The sequence below is a fragment of the Carassius auratus genome, chromosome 25, assembly GCF_003368295.1.
Source record: "Carassius auratus strain Wakin chromosome 25, ASM336829v1, whole genome shotgun sequence".
Lineage (NCBI taxonomy): Eukaryota > Metazoa > Chordata > Actinopteri > Cypriniformes > Cyprinidae > Carassius > Carassius auratus.
Window position 1 is genome coordinate 3,309,940 of NC_039267.1, and position 23,223 is coordinate 3,333,162.

A 23,223-nucleotide genomic window follows, 5' to 3' on the forward strand; every position below is an offset into this window, starting at 1 on the left:
ATGCATTTTTGCAGACAATTTTGGCTTTTATCCGAATAAAGATAGACTGATTTTATCAGTATAAGCATTGTAAATTTGCTGGAAAAATAGTTTTAAAAGTATTAATGTTAAAGTTTTACGGTTTAACCGGAGTTTCTTTTTTATTTTCATGCTGTGATTTTTGGTTAATTGTATTGAATCCAATCAGGATCATTTTGACTTGCAACATAAAAGTTGCACCTAGAATTCGAACATAAAACTACAACGGGAAATAATCTTTAGATTTTCAAGTGTTGGTTTATCAATGTCTTTGGTCACGGTGAAGATCTTGCACCATGAGTGTTGCATTAAAACTAGTTCAAATTTGAAAAACGTGTCTCAAGATCTCTTCCTGTTCCAATTAGATGTGAACGGCCTCTCACCAGATGGATTCAATAATCCCAATCTACACTGGAAGCGATCGCTCTATCAACAAAGCTATCTCTGTTATCACAAAGCTTGTAGTGTAGATATCTCTACTGATAATAATTGCACCACATGCACCATTCGCTTCTGGCGTAATACCACATGTTCCCTGGAAATATAAACACAACATACAAAGATTAGCCTGTTGTTGCGGTTTGCATTCAATCAAACGATGTTGGGTTTGCTAGAGCAGAACTAGTGCACTGAGAACACAATGAAAATGGAAGTACATTTTAGTACTGCAGTTCAATTAAATGTCTTCAATGTGGAAGTCAAGTCTGTCTGTTTTATGAGCGCTACAGTTTTGTCTCCTGAGTTCTTACCCTCCTAGCTGGTGGTGTTTGTTGTCTGGACGTCCTTTGCTTTCATAACTGCAGCTCAGACGAGTCTTTCTCTCTCTGTTTGAGCTGTAGACGGGACAGCATGGGCGTTTCCTGGCTCGCTAACCCAGGGGCCTAAAATACCCAGGGGCAGCCTTCACAAATTGTGCGGTGAGAGAGTTTAACAGCCTCTCCGTTCAAGAGCCGAGACGCTGTGCCAAAGTTACATGAGGGGTGAGAGAAAGGGGAGGAATTACAGGGGGAAGGTGGGGGGGCAGATGTGAGAGACAGGGAAAGAAATGAGATGAGAAAAGGTCACTGCCGACACTCATGTAAACACCAGTAAAGGATTTACAGTGTGGCGAGAAATCTCTCGTTGTGGAAGAGACACAAAAAGATTGGAGCCTCGGACCGGGAGGAGCAAGAGACCCAAAACAAGGAGACATTCCAGGAAAAGACAGACCTCCCCTTCTCTCCCAACTGGAAAAGCTTTGTTTTAATGGAGTACAGGCTTCCTGGCCGCTGTCAACTTGGGGACAGACGGGGATGAGAAAAGGGAGGTTGCTGATCTCAGAAACAATCCGGGAATGGGTTTCTTTCACACTGGCCTGCTCTCTTTTTAGCCAATTTTGAGTGAACACTTGTGTTTTTTGTTCTTTATTTACACTTTTAATTAAGACAACAACATGAAATGGCACTCAACACAATTAACTTAAATGTTTTGACATATTTCTGAGCTAAATTGTGTGCTTAGCAAGAAATGAGAAATGGATTGTGAAAGTAGGCTATGATGTCACTCCCCACCCACATGGCCTTACATCAGCAAGAGAAAAAAAGTTGTTGCAGAAGTGGAGAAAGGGCATTTATTTTGCAAAATATTATAAAAAAAAATGTAAAAATATATAATTAGATCAGGTTTGCAAAACCTGGTGGCTCAGGAGGGAACTGCAAGTGGTTCGTGATTTGTTAAGAAGCTAATTTACTAAATTATAAAAAAACTAATAAAATAATTGAAATATTTGAAAAAAAAGAGAGACCCATGTTTTGAGTGAATACATATCTATTTTCTTTACACTTTTTTTGAAGATAACACAAAATGGTGTTTGACACATTTACCTTAATTTGCCGTATTTATGCGTCTACTTCAATACTTGGCAAGAAATCATGTTGGATTGCACTTGATTTTATCTGATGGTATTAAAAGTAAGAAATGATGTCGCAAAGCCCTGGTGGTTCAGGAGGGAACTGAAAGTAAATCATGAATTGATGAAAAGCAAATTCTTTAAATCATAAAAATGTAAAACTGAAATTATTTTAAAATAAAAAAGAACGAAAATAAAACTTGCAAAAAAGATATTTCTTTGACCACGTTTTGATCAAATATGTCTTTTTCTTTATTTTTTGAAGATGACAACAACAAAAATGGTGTTTAACATTTAACTTCAATATTTTGTCTTTTGTTTCCAGTCTAATTGAATACTTAGGAAGAAATAATGAAGTTGATTTTTATCCTAAGGTATTAAAAGCAGGAAATGATGTCATTGCCCCGCCCACATGGCCTTGCTTACATCAACAAGAGCAAATGCTATTGAAGAGGTGGAGAAAGTTTATTTAGCATTGTCTCGCGAATTTACTCATCATGAACAACAAAATGCAGATGTACGTGTTATGTAAGTATAAGTGTATAAGTATATTGTATTTATAGAGTGCAGATCGCTTCATTGATTATAACGGGAGTATTTTCTAGAGTGCAACTCATGCTACACTGAAGTAAGTGATGTTCTTTGATCATTAAAGTGTTTTTTGCTCATTTTCTGTAGTTGCTTTTTGAATAAATGTTGTATTAAAATATTTTATTACTTCCATATGCTACTTGACTAAAAAGAGTGTAGTTGATAGATTATACTAACATTTGACTGCTTTTAGTCTTATGCTGGAGTTGGTTCACTCTCCGGCTATGAAAGAGTAAATAAATTAATTAGCGCGATAATATCGTGTATCGCCGATCTCACAGAGTGACGACAGGACGATATGATTATCGAGCATATCGCCCAAGACTACCAGATATATTATTAAATATTTAAAGTTGTCTTCAAATTAGATACCTTAACATGAAAAATAAACCTGCAAAACTTAACCTAATAGTGTATTCCTCCTCCTATGTGCCCTTTCAAACATGGCCGCCACTCTTGCTGAATGTACAATGCATGCCCACGCTAAAACGCTGTCAACGGCAAAGAACAGAAAACTGAACGGCATCTCTCCGATGAAAACCGCATTTCCTCGCAGCAGCATGGGTCTTACCCTCCCCTCCCCTCCGCTCTCCTCACTACTCATGCACAGAGACACGGAACAAGGCGCATTGGAAAATACTCTGGTTGACAGCGAAGGACAGCTGCTCTCTCTCGCTCGCTCTTCCTTTCCCTTCCCCCTCAGCTCGCCGCACACACACACACACATACACTCGTTAAGAGACAGAGCAAGTACATGAGGCCGGGAGGGAGAGAAAGAAAGATGGAGAAAAACTGGAGGGAGGGGAAAGACGGCCATGAAGAGGCTTTGTTTCACATGTCTCTGATGGCTTTCGCAGGCCTCTCCACCATAGCAAGATTCAAATGTTTGATCAATTGAGACCAAATTCAATAGATTGCAATGTGTCAATTTGTTTATATTATTTAAATATTAATATGAATGAACAAATTCAATAACAACAGAGACATGCTGCTTTGAGGAAGGGATGGGAATCCCAAGGAAGTGAATTATTCTGATTCACAATTGTAGTCTTTATAGTACTTCTGAAGGAGCAATCGGTGTTTTAATTAGTATTAAAATGTTTAATTTTTTACTTTATTAAATAAAAACAAACACTATTAATTACAACAGAACACTGAAGCTCTTGTATGAGAGACAATCACAAGCTTGATTAATTTAATGAAATCAGTTCAAGAGTCAGCTGATCACAAATCAGACAATAGTGGTGATTTTTTTATGAATATCAATTGATGACGTAAACGCATTTCATGAAAATGATGAATTTAAGTTTTTATTAAATAAATTAAGGGCAACTTGATTTAGATGGTGAAAACTATAATTACTAATAATACAATTTAAATAATAATTAAATTATAAAATTAAAACAAAATGTAAAATGGTAATTAAACAAAATAGGAATACTAAAACAACTCTATAGGCTACTATTTTGTTTAAATAAAAATCACTAAAGACGTATCTAGACATCAAAAAAGTACAGAACAATAAAACTGCCCACATTTTAAGATTTTTGATTAAATAATTATCTGATTGCAAGTAAGACCAGTTTTTTAATTGTAAATTAGCTTTAGACAACATAATATTATGTACAGAACAAAAATAAATTGACATTTATTTTGAGATTTTATATTTTTAATTAAATAAATCGGGTTCAGAGTAAGACCAGTTCTTAATTCGTAAAGAACATTTAAAATTATATAATTACATCTCCTTAAACAATTAAGCAAAGTAGTAAAATTATAATTTTAGTACTTTTGAAGGAGCAGCACTCATCTAAGGCTCACACAAAAACAATGCTTTTTTAATAAAAAACAATTTATTAAAACAACTCTAAGAATTATAACTCATGTATTTAAGACAGAGTCTTTTGGATTGATTTTGGACTAAATGCCAGACTGTCACTAAAAATAAATTAAACAATGGATCAAAAGAGATATTATAACCTGTATAACACATCACTGGTTGTGCTGTTGGATGAATGGTTAACAAAAACCAATGTCATGAAAACCATTCATTACCAATATTTCTTAACAAACAGAACTGGTTCTGACTAAGAACCAGACTAGCTCTTAAATCCCAACCCCACCTCTAACGCTGAACTGAAATCAATGATGTTGTTCAAATCACTAAGCATGAGTAATAGTAACAGTGACGGTTGCCTCAGCAAACACTGCTTAATTATAAAGAAAAAAGATGACTTGACTGTCAGAGTTAATGGCTGAATCACAAAGCAGTAAAACAGACAGAGAGAGAGAGAGAGAGAGGAAAGGCCATCACAATTCACCGGTTCCCACCTCCCCGTCTTTATCTCCCGCTGGATTTATTGGCGAGGATGTAGCAATTACGCCCAAGCAGCCCAATGTGAAATTTTCAAAGAAAAACGTGGATAGTCTGCAAAAGAGAGAGAGAGAGAAAGAAGAGAGGCACGACGCCATCGCATAACGATAAACCTAATCCTGTTGTTGGCATGTCAGCCAGGATTATGCCAAAACTACAGCCTTCCGAAGCAGCGAAAGCCCTGCGATACAGAGATCGCCTCGGGGAACACGTATCCACCAAATAATGAAACCTTAAGAAGTGTTAAGAGGGAAAAAATAACCTGGGTATTTACGAGCATAAGATCAACCCTCTGACAGGAAGAAAAAGAGAAACTATAAATCAATCTGTGTTCCTGTCAGCATCCCTTAAATTGGAGCAAGGCGTGCCAGAGCGTGTGGGTTGACAGATCGGTACTGAAATACCATGCACCATTACCGTGTCGCTTCTGTCGACCAGGTTTAAAATAAGTATGTGACACGTCACGCTAATCACAACGCATCGGTCGTTTACGCCAAAACTGGTGTGTTTTGATAAGGTTCTAGGAAACAAAAACAGCTGCCAAGAGCTCGAAGAAAAGCTTAATGTGTCTCCAGGGATTACAAATGTGCACTTTTGAACGCTTAAGATCCCAAGGGACAAGACAAAAAAAAAAGTCACCTTTAAAGCAACAATACAGAGTAAAGCTTGTATGGTTTTACAACATACCCAAGTTAAAAGCTTTAATTAATTGCAAAGCACAACTAATCCATCAAGCGCCAAAAAGCTGGCGCAATAGAATCGTGTGGTTTAACTAGATTGCATTTTGTGAAGAAAGTCTGACTGGTAGTTGGCTTTACAAAAACTACACAAACATCAAGTTAGCTATTAAGTACTGAAGCAAACGAAAACAGAAAAGAGCAATAAACTCCATTTTCAGGTGGCTTTTATGAAGCGGCGATACCTTCATGTGCAGACAAAAGGGTTGCATCACTGCCAGATCTTTAAATCTGGATTATCTTGAGATGGTTTATTCACTGGCCGTCTAACAATTCCACTGAGCTGTAGTCTACAACGGCAGCTAATTCCTCGCCTGAGCCAATAACAACGGGTGTGAACCCACGGCCGGCCTGTTTTCGACTCAAGCGGAGATCCAGATGTTGGAAAACACCGTTTATGGGCAGCAAAGTTCCCAATATTAAACATTTGCACACCCAACGAATCCCTCAGAAAGGATTTCCTGGATCACCATCCGATGGAGCAATAAACTTAGCAACTCGCGTCAGTCAGAGTTATGGCCATGAGCTCTGATGTCGCTGCTGGGGCGAATTCACAGTGCGTGTCGTGAGGTCTGAGAGCAACTTCCACCGACTCGAAGCGATCGCCTCTATATTTAGGGTTAGAATGCAGACTGCTGAATCAACGTGGCTATAATGAATGATGGCATGGGATGCAGATGAACAAATGGTTCGAGTGTCAACAGTAGACATGTTATTTACAACATGTTCAATGTGAAACGCCATTCACAACTCATTTAATGGCTGTAATGTGAGCTGCTTCTGAATGAAACTGGATTATAACTGAAAGAGAGAAAAAGAGAATGACTTGATTTGTAAAGACTAGGAATGACCGGAAAAAAAATAGTAATAATAATAAAAATAGCAAATTCAACAACAACAACAATTATAATAATAATAACTAAAATTAAATTTTAAAAATGTATCGATACACCAATATTGGAATTCTGGCCAGTATGGTAAATCAATAATTATACAAATATTATGGCAAATAACCAATAAATATAAGAATTTAATTTCTGTACTATTTTGCACTCCTATAAAATAAAAATAAAATAAATAGAACACTTAAAATAATTACTATTAGTGATTTTAGGCATCAAAACATTATAAAATATATAAAAAAACATGAACTGAATCATTTAAATTTATACAATTTTGAGACTGGCTAAAGATCTAACTGTTTAATAACTGTTAGACTTAACTAAATTAATTATATGATGGAAAAAATAATTATAGGCAATATATGATGGCAATTAGGCCTATTGTTTGGTATCCAAGATCAGTCATAAATAAATACATATTAGCCGATATCCAATTTGGCACTGGTATATAGTGCAACATTAGTCAAATTTTGATGCTAATAATTTGCATACTTCTCAAAATAAAGACTGCATTTAAGTCATCACTAGCTTTTGTCATTCATGACTCAACTCTACCTCTCATTCCATCCTGATGATCTGACAGTAGCTACTCACATCTCAGTTTGTCTAACAGACATTTCTTACTGGATGAAGGACCTTCACATTCAACCTTACCAAGACAGAACTGCTTGTGGTTCCAGCAAACCCATCGTTTCATCACAATTTTGCTGTCAAGTTAACGCACATCAACCATAACTCCTTCAAAACAGCCAGAAGCCTTGGAGTTATGATTGATGATCAGCTGACTTTCTCAGACCACATTGCTAAAACTGTCCGATCCTGCAGATTTGCTTTGTTCAACATCAAGAAGATGATGAAACAGCTTGTTAAAGAAGGCTGCCTGCCCTCATCAAATGACTGAAGAGAGAGGTTAAATTAGCCCATGATATTCTCAGGGTGATAACGACTGTGTACGCAGTGTTAGTGGATGTGGTATCCCAACAGGGGCACACAGGTACCATCGCTCCGGCATTCCTGCATGGCCATGCGAGGTGGGAAAACCAGTCTTCCCTTCCATTGCATGGCTCGAGCCCAAGGTGCCCCAACTGCACCAAGAGATGTGGAAATGCAAAACCACTTTACAGATGGTTAAAAATCTGGTCTTGTCCCTCTCCCTGACACTCGATAGCATCCCCTCTTCACACCTCAAGATCTGGTTGTTAAAAGGGAAGAGGTATTTCATGTTTAGTTTGAGCTGTTGTCGTCCCTCCCCCCGAGGCCCCAGGGGGAGGGACCCACTGTGCTTGTTTAAGGAATGTACCAGAAGACAATAACAGCAGTCAGAGAAAGTCATGAATGGGGGCCATTGGTTGCACAGCACTATAGTGCCAACAGAAAGCTTTCTACCAGGGACAAAGCTCAGAATGGGTCTTCTAACCACCAGGACAGAGTCAAGCAGGAAAACTACCCTTGGGACTACATCAAAAACACAATCAGGAACACAATGCAAGTCGATGCAAACGTCAATCTTTAACGAATGGCATGCAATTTACTACTAAGAATTTGACACTTATCCAAAAAAGCTGTTTGCATTGCATTCAAGGTATGCATTCAATCAGTCCCTGAGAACCGCACCTATGACCGCAAATCTCGAAAGTGCTAGTGAAACTACAAAGTAAACATGAATTCAAAAGGGGGGGGGGGTGCTGTCAAGATGCCAGCAATTAGACATCAGCGATGAACAATGGCATCTACTATCAGCCTAACCCTAACTGAAACTACTGGTCAAATGCTTTTGAAACATTCTACCATCCAACAACTTCAAGCCATAGTTATCCAAAAAAAAAATTCAAAGACATTACAAAGAGATCACCATCAGTTCTGTCTAAAGAAAAGCCCTTGTTGCTCTTTCCAGTAGCCTATATTTGGCTGCCTGTCACAGTTGAAAGTAAGCAAGGGGTCCAAGTGTTACATTTCAATGGCTCCCCGGAGGCCCACTATGTAGGGAACACAATGCTGTGAGTATGAACAACTTCTGACTGAGTCACTAGCAAGGAATTTCACAGATTTGTTGTAAGCAGATACGCTGGTCTATCTCCGTTTGTAATGCACAACCCCAGGCTTAGTCAATTGTTCAACTAAAAGCAGTGCAATATAATAAGTTCTCTGAATTTAATGACTTCAAAGACTACGAATACATTAGTCTTCGCTGATCTTTGTATCTCATATTTGCAATAGAAAACGGGTGTTAGTAGATGCTTCCGTGGTGAATATGCTGAACTCTACATTCTTCTGAAACAATCTGTTGAGGAATGGATACTTGTTTTAACATGAGAGATCAATCTACAAATTAGACCAGCTGCCAAAATAATTGAGTGCAATGAATAATAGAGAAAAAACCCCTACAATCAGCCAACAGCCAAAAGCTAAACTTCAATCAGACAGAAAATATGCATGTACGTATAAGATATCTCACAACAAGAGCTCTGTAACAAGACAGACTTAAGGCTTAACCAGTTGGCAAGATAGTTATTTGGTTAACAACAATTGGTACAATTATCTTATTAGCATTACAGCTGTTCTTATACACAAATCCTGGGATCTGATGGTCTGGTATCTCTGGACATCTGGCCTCTGTGCTAAATCTCTTTTGGCAGTGCTATATGCATTACTAAATGGAAATCTAGACCACCAAACTAAGCAAGCTCTGTCTTCCGCTCTTTAAAATGGACTAGTGCCAAAGGCACTGCAGCCAGCAAATTGGCACACCAGGATATATCAGGTGCCCCTAAGTCACTAGTTCACATCTAACAGTTGGAAAAGCATTAGCTTCCAGCTTCTACTGCATTATATAAATCACTGTTTAGAGTAATCAACAAAATTCTTATATGAATAAAAACTTAAAACCCAACTGAACACCAGATAATGCAATTCTTGTTTCTAGAGCAAAGAAAACAAGTGGACTCACCTTTTCGCTTTTCACTTTCTTTATGGTCCTGCAGTCATTATTTTCCACTTCTTCTGGTTCACTCTTGATAGCCAAAGGTGTGACTATTCCAGTGGTATCAAGGGTAATATTCCCTAGTTGATCAGCACCAACAAGGTCCAAATTTTGCATCCCCTCAAACGGGGTATTGCGTGCCTGGCCTAAAGTCATAACCTGTGTTGATGGGTCCTTTTCAGAGGGCACGCTCACAGCTTGTACCCCTTCATTTTTTTCCTTCTTGCTTTTCCCAGAGCCCTCCTTGTCCTTTTTTCCACTTTGAACATTACGGGAGGCTTTGATACTTTTATCGGAACCTTTCCCGGAGGGTAAAGCTGTGGAACCACTTCCCACGGTTGGCCCAGTGGCCTCATTTTGGGTCCGTCCCTGGGCATCCTTTTTGGCCCCATCAGGGGTCGAGGACTTGCTACTATCCTTGGAATTCTTGCTACGCTTAGCTTTGGATTTGCTGTCCTTAATCGGTGGAGGAGGCACAGGGTTAATAAACTTGATGTTGTCCGGCAATGCCGCTACGGCGCTCGAGGCAGCAGCCATTCCATCCCCGTCCTTTGTGCCAGACATCTCAAGCTTGTCTTTTTCCAAGTCGGCGTCGAGGTCAATGATCAGGTTGCCTACACCAATATCCCACTCATCCCCGCTGTCATAAGTGTCCACCGCATTCGAGTCCACACCTTTCCCGCCTGCAGTGTCACTACTGAGGGACATCTTAGTGCCAGCGGCCCAAGTGTGCCACAGGGAGGTCTGACCTTCTCAGACAACTGAGGCGGTTGGGAAGCACATTTACACAAGCATCAGGGTCCTGTTGGTTTCCCCTTCCCAGTAACCCACATTGTCACCCTGGAGGAGTAAAAACAAAAACAAAATATGTAAGAAATTAGGAAAATACAATGTTTTAAGACCAACTGACAAGCACACTGCTATTAGAAAATGGGTTTAGAAATGCTGACATTTTCAGTTCTCAAAGTGAATGTTTCAATAACATCACAAACCCGTGAAGGCCCTAGATATAAAAGGTTTTGCAAGTTGTTCCACTGAACATGAATTACAAATACATGGCGTGTAATCTTTTTAGACTAGAAAAATTATTTTAGATGACTCAGGACAAATCAAACTGAATAATGGTCACCATCAGTTCACTGGCAGAAAACAGACGTTGCATCATAACACACTTGGAAATAGGGCTGTGCAAAGAATCGAAGGCAATTTTCATGCGCATCTAGTCAGTAAAGGCGCACCTAGCATATATCCAGCACGTGTGTTCAGATCAGGATTGCCAGGTTTAAAAAAAAAAAAAAACCTGACCAATTTTTTTTGACAGGTAAAATTCACATTTTAGGGGCTAAACATCACATTATTGGGATTGGGGTCACTTCAACACGCAGACATGAAAAACAACTGCAGACTTGGCAACACTGGTTGGACGTTACTACACAAAGCCGTAGTACACTGAAAATCTACACAAAATCGATTTCAAAATTGGAGGTGATTCATTGCCGATTTTTGTTTTTGTGTAGCTTGTCCGTGAACTACGGCTCTGTGCAATAACTTTAAATGCTGCTCCACCTGAACCAGTTTTGTTGTTGTTGAAGTCCGTGGTTGTTTTTCGTGTCCGTGGGTTGAAGCGATCCCAGTCCCATTAATTAGGGATATTTAGCTCCTAAAATGTGAATTTTTTGCAACCCTGGCAAAAAACGTGTATTATAACCCCGGGACGCAATGTTTATCGGGGAACCTCCTGGAAACGCAATTGGGCTAGTTTTGAACTAGTTTGAGAAGCAACTGGGCAGGCATTGTTGTGGAAAACTGGCAACCCTGATCTTAACACACATGCTGGAGATATACTACTAATTACAGGAGCACCTTTACTGATGAAATGCGCATGAAAATCGAATACGATTTTTTTGCACAGCCCTACTTGGAAACACTTGACAGACTGACATCAAAGCTCAATGAATGACTGCACCAATCCTCAAACATGCCACTCGCTTTGAGACTAAACAGCATTGTAATTCATTTACTCACATGTGAATACTAAAGATATTAAGGATGTGCTAAACTACATATTTTCAAAATGTAGTTGTTGGTTGTCTTGATGACGGTTAGTTAAGGCAGCACTTTAATTATAATGTTGTCCACTTGTCAAAGTTCCAACACCACCAGGCATTCATGCAGGACACGTTTTTTTTTTTTTTTTTTAAATCAGCAACAGTTCAGATTAAATCCTCATCAGGTTACACTTGCTACCAGTAGCCGCTCACATCAAATTCAAGGTACTGATGCTTGCCTACAAGACGACCACTGGCACGGCACCAACTTACCTAAACTCACTGGTTAAATCCTATGTGCCCTCCAGAAGTTTGTGCTCTGCAAGTGAACAACGCCTTGTGGTGCCATCCCACAGAAGTTCAAAATCACTCTCACGGACCTTTTCCTGGACTGTGCCCAGCTGGTGGAATGACCTCCCAATCTTAATTCGTACAGCTGAGTCTTTACTCATTTTCAAGAAACATCTAAAGACTCATCTTTTTCGCCTGCACTTAACCAGCACACTTCCTTTTCTTGTCTTTTCAATTAAATAAAAAAAATAAAAAATACCTGGCTATGCGTTCTATACTAGACTGAGACTTGTCATGGCACTTGTATACTGTTGTTGTTCTCTTGTTGACCTGACTGCTTCTATTGTTCTCATTTGTAAGTCGCTTTGGATAAAAGCGTCTGCTAAATGATTAAATGTAAATGTAAATCATAACACTGGGGTTTTTAAAAACTGTTTGTAAACTTATTACAACATCAATGCACATTGAATGCAATGCAATGCTCATGTCACTGAAATTAAAACTTAAATCTGAAAAATCTGATGCTAATATTATTTTAGCATGTTGACAGTGCATTTACAGCAACTTTTGTAAGATAAATCATCTCACATGGTCATCATGCAAACCGCTCAGCATGTCTTTTTGAAAAGAAATACAAGAAAATAAACATAAAAAATAAACTTATTAATAAACTAATGTTGCTGGATGAAAACTTAAGTACTCAGTCTATAGACTTATCACTAAAGGTATAGGTTAAATTTGGTTTGGTCCTCACACTGCACATAGGGTGACAGTGTGAGCCATTAAATATAAAGTTACATTATTAATTTAGTCTGAAACAGAAAAAGAACAGACGGACACAGATTAAAGGTCAAAGTCATTGTCCATAATACTTGAAAGTAGTCACATAAAAGACTATGAACCACAAACTGGTTTAACTGCACTACTACAGTTTGGCGGATGTCTAATAAAACTAAGCACTACTTAAGTTGAAAAGGATGAGTCCGGCTTTGAGCTGCATCTTAAATAGCCGAGGAGACAGATGGTTGAATGAGAGAACACTAATCAGTGGTTTGCTGTAATCCGTCAGTCCACCAGGGAACATGGAGTGTGTCCTGCAGGAAGCTTTCCAAACGTCTGCCGTTGGAACCCAACACAAGACGGACTTCCACTATCAGTCATTCATCAGTCCCCTGCTTTTCTAGTCACTTTAAAGAGCTTTGAGAATAGAACTTCGAAAGACGTCACTTTTGAAAGCGAAAAAAGTCCATATCGATCGACCATTACTTTAAAAAATATTTTCTATTGGAGTTTGAAAGTCAACTAGAAGTCGCTCATTGATTGTTTGGCTTCCTAAAGACTCAGAGAAAACTATTTCCAAACATTGATTTGCTCGCATGAGCATTCCAGACATATCAGATTCAACCAACGATGCTAGTTTTGGGTGGGTTTTTCTGACCAATGGAGTGTTTGGGAAATTTGTTGGGAAATAGGTCATTCATCAATTCTGTGTTTTGAGACACTTTCAGAGTAGAACTTCGAAAGATGCCATTTTTGAAGGTGATAAATACAGGCAACAACAATGACATGCCACAACACAATATCAATGTTATTTTAAAGGATTTCTGAGCTACCACAACAGCATTTTACCTCATTAAAGGTGGAGCTACTTGATGTTTAAATTTGCAGATATTTGGCATTTTTAAATTATCAGGGTTTTTTTTTGTTCTTTTTTGCCCGATTTCCTGGACTTTTATTTGTGTTAGGCAGGACTTTGTTTTTCTGACAAATTGGTTGTTTGGGAAATTAGTTGGCAAATGGGTCATTCATCAGTCCACTATGTATCTAGAGACAGCTTCAGAGTAGAACTTCAAAAGGGTTATTAATGTAAACAACAACACTGAAAAGTGTCTTCTATAATGACATTTTACTTCATTAAAGAGAAAGAGACTGGATGTTCAAATATTTTCTACTATTTAAGTTTAGAGCGATGCTTAGAGTCAACTAGAAGTTGCTCATTGGTTGCTTAATGAAGAGCTGGCCATTGTTGGCGAATAACCGGAAGAAGGGGTGTTTATCCATTTAATACTTTTTTTTAATGATCCGTAACAAAATAGTCAAAAATACAGATATACAGATAAACCAACAAAAAAAAAAGAAGTCTGGAATAACAGACACGGTAGAAATCCACAAGCGGAAATATATTTTTTGCAGTTAAATCATACAACAGGTTACTAGTTAAAACATGCATTAGTGTAACTTTCCCCAGGTATTTGAAGTTGCCAATAATGTGAAAAGCCAAAGCTTTACAAAACTCATTCATATCCCATCACGGCTGATGATGCAAGCGACTGCCACAGTTCTCACACACAACCTAATTAGGAACCGAATGATGAAACTGTGCTCGGCACTATTACTATAAAAGGGAGTAAAAAGATACCCTTTGTCTGTTCCCCATTCAAAAACCAAAGGCAAAGAGACAAAGCTTTTGATTTGAGCCAGACAAGGACGTGCCGCACATGCTCGAGTTTTATTTTTTAATGTTGTTTGATGGATAACCAATCAGTACGCCAGAAGAAAAACGGTTTATTGAGAAGTGTAATTAAGTTGTGCTTCCCCTCGTCCTTGGCAAGTACAACTGAAGGTAAAGCAAGAACCCAAAAACACAATGTTCGAGTGGCTCTAGAACAGGTTGTGCTTTTTATTACCCCGACACTCAGGTACCAGGGGCCGTAAATAACGGCACTAAACTAATTTAGCTTTCTCTGCCACATGCCAACAAGCAGCGGGAGTGCTCGAGGGAAGACGAGCTGCCTTTCCACGCTCCCCACACCACCCGACATGACACGGGCCTAATTAACACAGGCATCCACTGCGGGCGCCTCCGCTTGATAGAAAAACGTGAGCTGAAACTCAAACGGGCACTTGTGCAAACACCTCGCAGAGATGACAGGATCGAGGATCGATACCTCTCTCGCCCCTGTTTGATGATGAAAACCAGAGAAAAGAAGGAATACAATCAGGAATGGGATAAAAACAACAAAAACAACAACAACTAAAAGAAGACAACAAAAGATGAAACGCAGAATTACTCAAGAGAACCCTCTGACCTGACTGAAAAGCACTTGTACCTTCGGTGCCAGAACTGCCTCTGGGTTTTAATTCCCTCTCGGTGATTGAGTAATTGAGATTCTCTAATAAAAAAGCAGTTTCAAAGGCTGCCGGAACTGACAGGCTCTCCGTCAGACTAAATCACAGCTCTTTCTGAAGAGCCTGGGCTCGGTGAAAGGGAGGGAAGCACTTAGATTACACACTGCACCAGATGAAAGAGCCGCCGCTCACGTTTTCATCTTCCCCTCTTGGAATTCTCCCCCGCTGCTGCCTTTTTCTTTTGAGATCTGTAGACAAGTGTAGGATTTTATCTCAGAGATGACGGCCGCCCTTTCTCTCCGCTCTTATTAGACCCGTAAGGTAGGTTTTCAGGAAGCGACGATCTCGCTCTGCCAGCTCCATCATTAGCCAATTCAAACAGAGGCCATCTCCAGCAGCCATGTTAGCGCCCACGAAGGGAACATTAGATCCAACCCAACAGAGAGGAGAACAGCTGTCCTGGGCCAGTCTAGAGGAGTTGGGTTGCCCTGTTTAACCGCATGGTAAAGAGGGTAAAATCCCATCTGCATTTGACCTACTCCCAATGCCCTTAACGCTAGCACAAGCGGACCTGTCCGTCTGATCACACTGTCAAACACAGAGGCGAAGCTCGCAACATACTAATCAGGGATAATCTGCGGTTAATGCACACGAGCCTGGCGGGAACACTGAACTGCAAAAGAAAAGTGTGACCGGCATTAATTAACAACACAATTATTGATCATTAACTAAACAATGTGATGTAAATTAACTGAGGCACATTACTGGGTTAATTTTTATTCATTTTGAGGTTATACTTTAGGACAATAAACATTAAGAAACGGGGGAGGGGGGGGTGTCTAAATTTAAATTAGAAAAATATCAGTCAACTTAGTTACGAATTTTTTTTTAACAATGTTACTGCACTGGCCCCGCCCCCAGACCTGGACATCATCTTACATTTCATATAGCTGACTATTTACAATTCCATAAATGCAGTTAGTGCTGATTTTGTCCATAATTTCATAAGTTAAATGTGATTTTATACAACAGTTCAGTAAATGAGAAGTTGATATTGTGTTATATTTAAAATTTGCTCAATTTTGCAGAGAACAAATTCCTTTAAAGCCATCGTAGAATTGTTGCACATCTCCGAGCAACACAGCAGTGTTTAGTTTCTGAATGAAACAGCGTTTTGAATGAATCATGTGAATCAATGAATCAAAGGCCCATGCATGAAGAGAAGCATTCACTGAACTCCTGATGGAATCAGTCTTTGAACGAATCAAATACACGAATGACTCAAAAACGAATTTCCCGCCACCTGCTGGCAAATTAAGTTTCTTAATTAAGTGTATTTAATTTCATTTAAAAAAAAGAAGATAAAAATATAAAAACATTAAAGGGGTAGTTCACCCCAAAAATTTTAATTCTGTCATCATTTACTCACCCTTATGTCATTTCAGACCTTTCTTTTGTGGAAGATAAAAAAGTATTTTGAAGAATGTTGGTAATAGCCATTTTAGTCACCAATCAATTTCATTACATGAACAAAAATACTGAGATATTTCTCAAATTATCTTTTACCTTCAAATTATCTTTACCTTGTTAGGCCATTGTAGCCTAAATGTTTGTGTGCAATAACTTTTGAACCAAATTAAATATTTCTTCCTAAAACTAGCCTACAATTTTTCTACTTGAAACATTCTCACTTAACACAAAAATAGCTTTAAATAATCTTTTGTGGGTATTTTCAGTCAAATTAATATTGTGATTAGATTAAATAATCGACAACATGTAATAAGATTGAAAAATTTTAATCTACTGTCAGCCGTAATGTACCAAGCTTATTAATATCCTCCTATGAAACTCCACATATATGTTAAACATAAAAAAAAAAAGATCGGATCTGCTGCATAATCATAACACTAATCACAACAAAGATGCATGTAGAAGTGAATGCCTTTATGACAAGCCACCAGATGTTCGAGGAGTTAAGCACAAACCTCAACCCATAAACATTTTGCAGCTCTGCCAAACACAGCCAAGCCAAGTACTCAATTACAGGGGCAGGAAAAGGGGGCTTCTTAACGAGCTATTTCTAAGAGTCTGCCTGCGGGGCCGGGCTCTTGTTCCGCGCTAGCTATCACACCGAGGTTCCACCGTGTAATTGGATTGTGTGCTTGAACTGCTGACTGAAACAGAAAAGTGCAGGAAGCTTCAGGTGACGGGAATCAAGCATCCTGCAGGGCCAGCCAGACTCCATCTCAGCGAAATGTCAGCTAGTCTGGAAACGCAATGGGACTTCAATTTGTGGACGTACGCGATGTACCATTCAGCATTGGCCGAGAGCAGCCCGTTTTGGTCCAGACATCTGATGAGTCGTCGATTATAGACATGCCCCGAAGACCGGTCTGCAACTGACCTTTCGCTTGGACGGTTCTCTAATCAGAAGCTGTTTTTGTCAGACAGCAAAGCTTTGATGGAGTCCTTGTGTGTAAATAATGAAACATCTTTAGCCTTTCATCTCAATTCCCCTGTGCACCAATAAAGCAGGGGAGAAGCTTCACTCCAAACTCCAAAAGCCACGAGTAACTTATCTGGCACCTCGAATGACAGTTCCCACGGTACGTGAAATCTCTGGAAAAGAGCGCACTGGCTTCGGGAGTGTTTTTACAGCCTTCATGTCACAGATAATTTCCAGCCTATTCACAGAGAGGACAGAAATACTGTTCGCAGGGCACACTGTGTACCCGGCTGTGGAGGCTGACAAGCTCCCAGATGGATTGGACAGGCTGCTGGGGAGCCAGATCATGGTGCTACTATTCACAACCGTGGATTCCTGGCAAATTCAACAGCTTTCTCATCCCAGACAAAATCAAGAACAGTTGACCGTAACTTTGTCAAAGCCCTCGGGTCAGTTCAAACCCTGATGGACTTGCTTCCGGGGAACACAAAAGGAGAAACTCTGATGAATGTTAACGCTGCTCTTTTGACAAATGTAAGAAACACAACAAGAAGTCTCCAAATACATTAAACATGAAATTAAACTAAGCTGCTACAGTTGCAACTATAAAATCCTTCATACTTAATAGAAATTCTAACATTAAAGACATTATGTTTTTCTGACCGAACATGTTCAAGGCAGCAATAAAAACACAATAGAATATTAAACCTGTAACAAAATGTAAAACAAAAAAATCTTTCAGTTTAATATTTCTTAAGTTTTAAAAAAAAAACTTGAAAAGAAAATTTTATATTTGCTGATTTCATTTTTGTAAATGTGGGAATTTCCCTCTTATATGTGACTCCTGTGAGAGCAGGTTTTTTATTTCATTTTTATTTGAGGGGAGCATTTAGAAAAATGTAAAAATGTATATATCTCACCTAAATGTTTGATCATGCCGTGCATTTTTGCTTTGCGTGCATGTAGCTGTTGCACAATAATAGCTTACACGCAGCACTAAACAGTTGCTCAAGCAAGTGGCAAAACATTTCAAATACTTATCTTATGTTATCACAAACATTCTAAATTCTAATTTACCATTGACAGAAACACTCAGCTCTACTCCCTTTATTTTGCTTTTAAATCTATATTACAAGCAATCCTGTGTTTTCCTACCTCCACGAGTGCTCGTTTCCTTTAAACATGGCCAAAAACCCATAGCCTATGTTGACTGTGAAACACAGTAGACTTTAATTATATGCATTTATGGTGTAATTCCTATATTTTTGTATTCATATTTATCATAAAACATGTAATGTGACTTAAGTGATTGTGGAATCAATCGCTGCACTGCTGCAGACTGCAAACATGTGTGTTTGATATTTGATAGAAATACATACATTAAAAAAATAATCTAATACTAAATTATTTAAAAAATTACAAATAAATGTACTAATAAAACAATAAATACATCAAAGCTAATGCTTACAATAACAACTGTAACATTAAAAGCCGGGCCTCTGAAAATGACAATGACTTTCTGAAGTCAAATCCAAGAGACTGCCAAGTCATCTGCCATAAACCTAATGCACAACAAAGGTGAAGGGTACAAACGTGTGGGAAGTTAAAGCGAGCAATCATGGTGTGACAACGGTCTATTGAAGGTGGAAAGATGATGTCATGCCAAAGACGCCTCCATTGGCAAAGTCAAGTGTGTACTGCGGGTGTCACATTTATAGTTCAGAGACAAACTACTGCACATCATAAGAAAGCTTTTCTTTTAACAAATCCATTTCACCCTGTTAGTGTTCACACTAACATTTCTGGCTGAAAGCATTATTTGCCAATCAAACTAAACTTTGTCGTTGTAGCAGTTCCTACCAACATGTTTAACGTGTTCCTAAAATAATGGTTACATCTTTCATTGCTGCAAAAAGTGACAACACAAAGCTAATTTGAAGTCCCGTGTAGGTCCTAATTTAAAGTAATTTGAGGAAGGTGTAAAGTGCTACACTTGATACAAAGGTAATTGCTGCAAAATAACCCTCTGGGCGAAGTGAAGCCATTTGTTGCCAAGATGGCAATTAAAGACCAGCAGAGGCCTAGAGATAACATGTTGACAGAAATATACACCAAACACAGCAGGAGAAGACTTGAGTAGACGGGCTACACAAACACACAAGCCTCGTCTGACTCAGTCTTTCCAATCAGTTTTGTTTTCTGAAAACACATCATCAATCAATTAATTATTCAAATGATGCTCAGAAAAGCTGAGGCCTTTAGGGTCAGATGCTCTCAGCTAATTTCTAAATAAGGATAAGTTCACTGTAAAACCCATTGTAAATCAGCATAATAACCAACCCTATCACCCCAATTCATGCTAAGATGAGTCAGGATGGTGGATTGGTAAAGACGGACTTGTTTATCTAGTACCGTTAAACTATTAGTGCAAAGCTGTAAATTTAGAAATGCAGCATGATGTTTTTTTGCATGCTACCAAACACGTTATCCGAAGGTTTCTCGATTTTTAAAGCACAGTCACAAACACCAAAAAAACAATGACAATTTCACCAACTTTTAAAGCCAATTTCTCTTATTTAATGGACAATACAACACTTACAAAGAAGGATTTTACAGCGATGCCATAAAAATAACTATTATTGGTTCCCTAAAGAACCCTTTCGTCAATAGTTCTTAAAATAACCATGATTTTCTTAGAGTGAACAACATTTAATAATCTAAAGAACCGTTTTCCACTACTGTCCATTGGAAAGACTCCATTAATTTTAAAAGTTTCTCAAGGAACCATCAATGCCAATAAACAACCTTAATTTTTAAGAGTGTAAAGAACATTTTTTCAATGGAAAGGACATATACACACACATACATATATATATACAAAAATAATATTTTGAGAAGTGTTCATTGAAAGGTTCTTTGTGAACCAAAAAGGGTTCTTCTACCCTCTTCAAAATAAAGGTTCTTTATTGGAATTGATGGTTCCAAGATGAGCCTTTAACAACCTTGAAATGTTTTTACTGGAACAAAAGGTTCTTTAGAGTGGTAAAAGGTAAGTAGACTATTAAAATGTTCTTTATCCTAAGAAAATGGCAGAAAGGTTCTTTGGGGAACCCAAAATGGTTCTTCTACTCTATGGCATTTCTGCAAAATCCCCTTTTGAAATATTTATTTTAAAGAGTGAACATCTGAATAATCTAAAGAAACTTTTTACACTATATAGAACCTTTTGTAGTTCAATTGATGTTCTTCAAGGAACCACTGATAGAGATAAAGAACGTATATTTTTAAGAAAGAGTCTGACTCTACAAGACTGTTGTTTGAGCAATCCACCGACTGGCAGATTTGCATATGCCTAACAGTCACTATAAGGAAGCAATTGGGATTTGTCATGTGGGTCACGCCCAGCGGGGGGGATGGGATCTGGAGTTGGGTTCAGATGTGGTTTCCAGAAGAATCTCAGGCACACAAAACCAAAACCACAACAGACTGCCATCTGTTTTGATTACGAGAATGTGTTATTTATGAAGACCTTTCGGAGTCACGCATGTTTGAGTTCTGAAATACCGTCGCAGACCTGTCATGCATGGGATACGATGGGCCTTTGAGCTCCTGAAAATAGCTCGCCATGCTTCTTTGCATGCTTTAAAAGAACGATAACCATCGCTCTACTAGAGAAAGGGACTCTTTTTAACACCTTTAGCTCCTGTTCAACAAATTTGCTTTCAAAAAGTGCCTGTGCAAACCACAATATGGGCGGCAGCTGTGTGCTCAATAGTGTTTGTTCAAGCCAATAAATTTATGATGAACACATGCTACAAGTCAAGCCAAGGTTCACCCAACCAATTTCTACCCCTCCAAACACTGATTCTGCAGATCATGAGCTAAGCCCATTCCAAACTTCTCTTGTCATGCCGTCAAAAATAAAAACACTCCCAAAACACAGGGGAACCTCCAAAAAGTGAGTTCTGAAGTGCATGAGCATCAGCTCCAAGTGTTTCAGTGCTGCAAAGCATTGCCTTTACAAGGCCATGTTTAATTCATGCTGCGGCTAAAACGAGCACTTGAAGAAAAAGCACAAGGTTGGAAAAGAAACCGTGAGCATTTCCAGTACAATTCAGTGGAAACGAATGGAACAATGGAACAGAAAAATGGCTAACATGAATGTAGATTTCATGTCTTGATAAACATAAATTACCAACTGCAAAACAAGTTTATATAATGCATTTTATGCAAAGGTTTTGGCACAAATTTTGAGGCATTATTTGGATAAATCTAAGAATAGAAGTCATGTTCAACTATTCTGAAAACAAAAAAGAAAGAAATATTGCAGAAAGATAATTAAGCTTATCTTTAAAATGATTTTACATTTTAGCATTATGTTTAAGTATTATGCACATTTTGCCTAAATTCGCATTACAGTCAGGTGAGACTAAATGTAATCTATCTAACATGGTAATGAAATTTAGTATGCAACAGAAGAAAGAAATTCTTACAGGTTTGGAATAACATTCTTATTTTTTAATAACAAAGATAAAGAATGACAAACATACACATTACAACAACACATAATATTTTCAGGTACAACAGGTGTATTTAGCAGGAGCATTCAAGAAATTAAATGAACAAATATAAAAATAAAACACTATATGAACTGATTCCTAAAGCTACTTTATTACATTTCTTCAGTCAAGAGCAGTGAGTGATTTTTCTTTTTTGTTGTTTTGTTTTGTTGTTTTATTAATGTTAAAGAAAAATTACAATTCTGCCAGCTGTCTATCAATTCTGTCATAGTGTTTTGCTTTTATACCACCATTTACTCACTCAAAAGTGAGTACGTTTTAAACCTGAATGAGTTTTCTTTCTTCTTCTGATCATAAACGCTATTGTGAGGAACGTGGAAAACCAAACAGTTGCTGGTCCATAATGACTTCCATGGTATTTTTGCTACTATCCAATTCAATCGTACACAATCAAAAATCATCATATCGCACACCCCCTATTTCAACATTAAATAAAATGTATAAACAAATGATATTCAGATTGTGGGGCCGCAGCAGGAGTCAAGGGTCGGTTGAGGAACGTCTCAAACCAACATCCACCAAAAAAACGCTCACACAACCAATGAAAGTGTTTCCCCATCAAACAACAGATCTACTGAACTGATCTGGTTACACACGACTCATGAATGACAAACAACCAGTCTGTTGAGATTGAGGTTTCTATCTTCTTATCTTTAATGGATTTAGTACTTTGAATGGGATGAACTTGGACTCAACTTCCCTGAGAAAGATTTAGTTACGATTAACGACTATCAGCGTATAACTTATAACTAAAAAAACTAATTTAGTAACAAATCCAACTGCATTCTCCACATTTTTTAAGATGTCAAACTTTAGTGTTTAAAATAATACAAATAACTACAATACTTCAAAGACAGCAAAAAGCAACAGAATCGCTGATTATAATGCATTTCCACTACAGTTTTCATAGTTTTTATTAATGTACATGTTGTAAGGGCAATCATCAGGTTTGGTTATGGTGGATTCCAAAAAACACTAATGCCAAACACAGTTACCAGTGTTTATATATTTATATTCCGAAGCCGTGATATTTTTAAAAACACTTAACACAAGGCCCACGCTGTAATAAATAGAGTTATCACCACAATCTTGCGAACTGTGCAATTCTTTCTGCCAATCTCCCACCCAAGGTCACTAGCCTGAACAAAAGAAAAGAGACATTCTGGCTGACGGTTTATTAACCGGCTGGCACGGAGAGAGAAACTGTTTTCCTGCAGTTGAACGAGGAGATGGGAAAGG

General features: G+C 38.2%; 1 protein-coding gene across 2 annotated transcripts in view; it reads right to left on the reverse strand.

The window, feature by feature from the left end:
- The window catches only part of znf609a (zinc finger protein 609a), an 89,874-nt gene that overhangs the window by 49,465 nt on the left and 17,186 nt on the right, over positions 1 to 23,223 (reverse strand). The window contains exon 2 of one of the 2 annotated variants that reach the window (XM_026202072.1): positions 9,458 to 10,330. In XM_026202072.1, coding sequence (XP_026057857.1) covers positions 9,458 to 10,198 — 741 coding nt within the window. In that variant the 5' untranslated portion in view covers positions 10,199 to 10,330. Of the gene's footprint in view, positions 1 to 767; positions 1,700 to 9,457; positions 10,331 to 23,223 lie in introns of those variants that run through there. The other variant, XM_026202074.1, reaches the window with a different exon arrangement.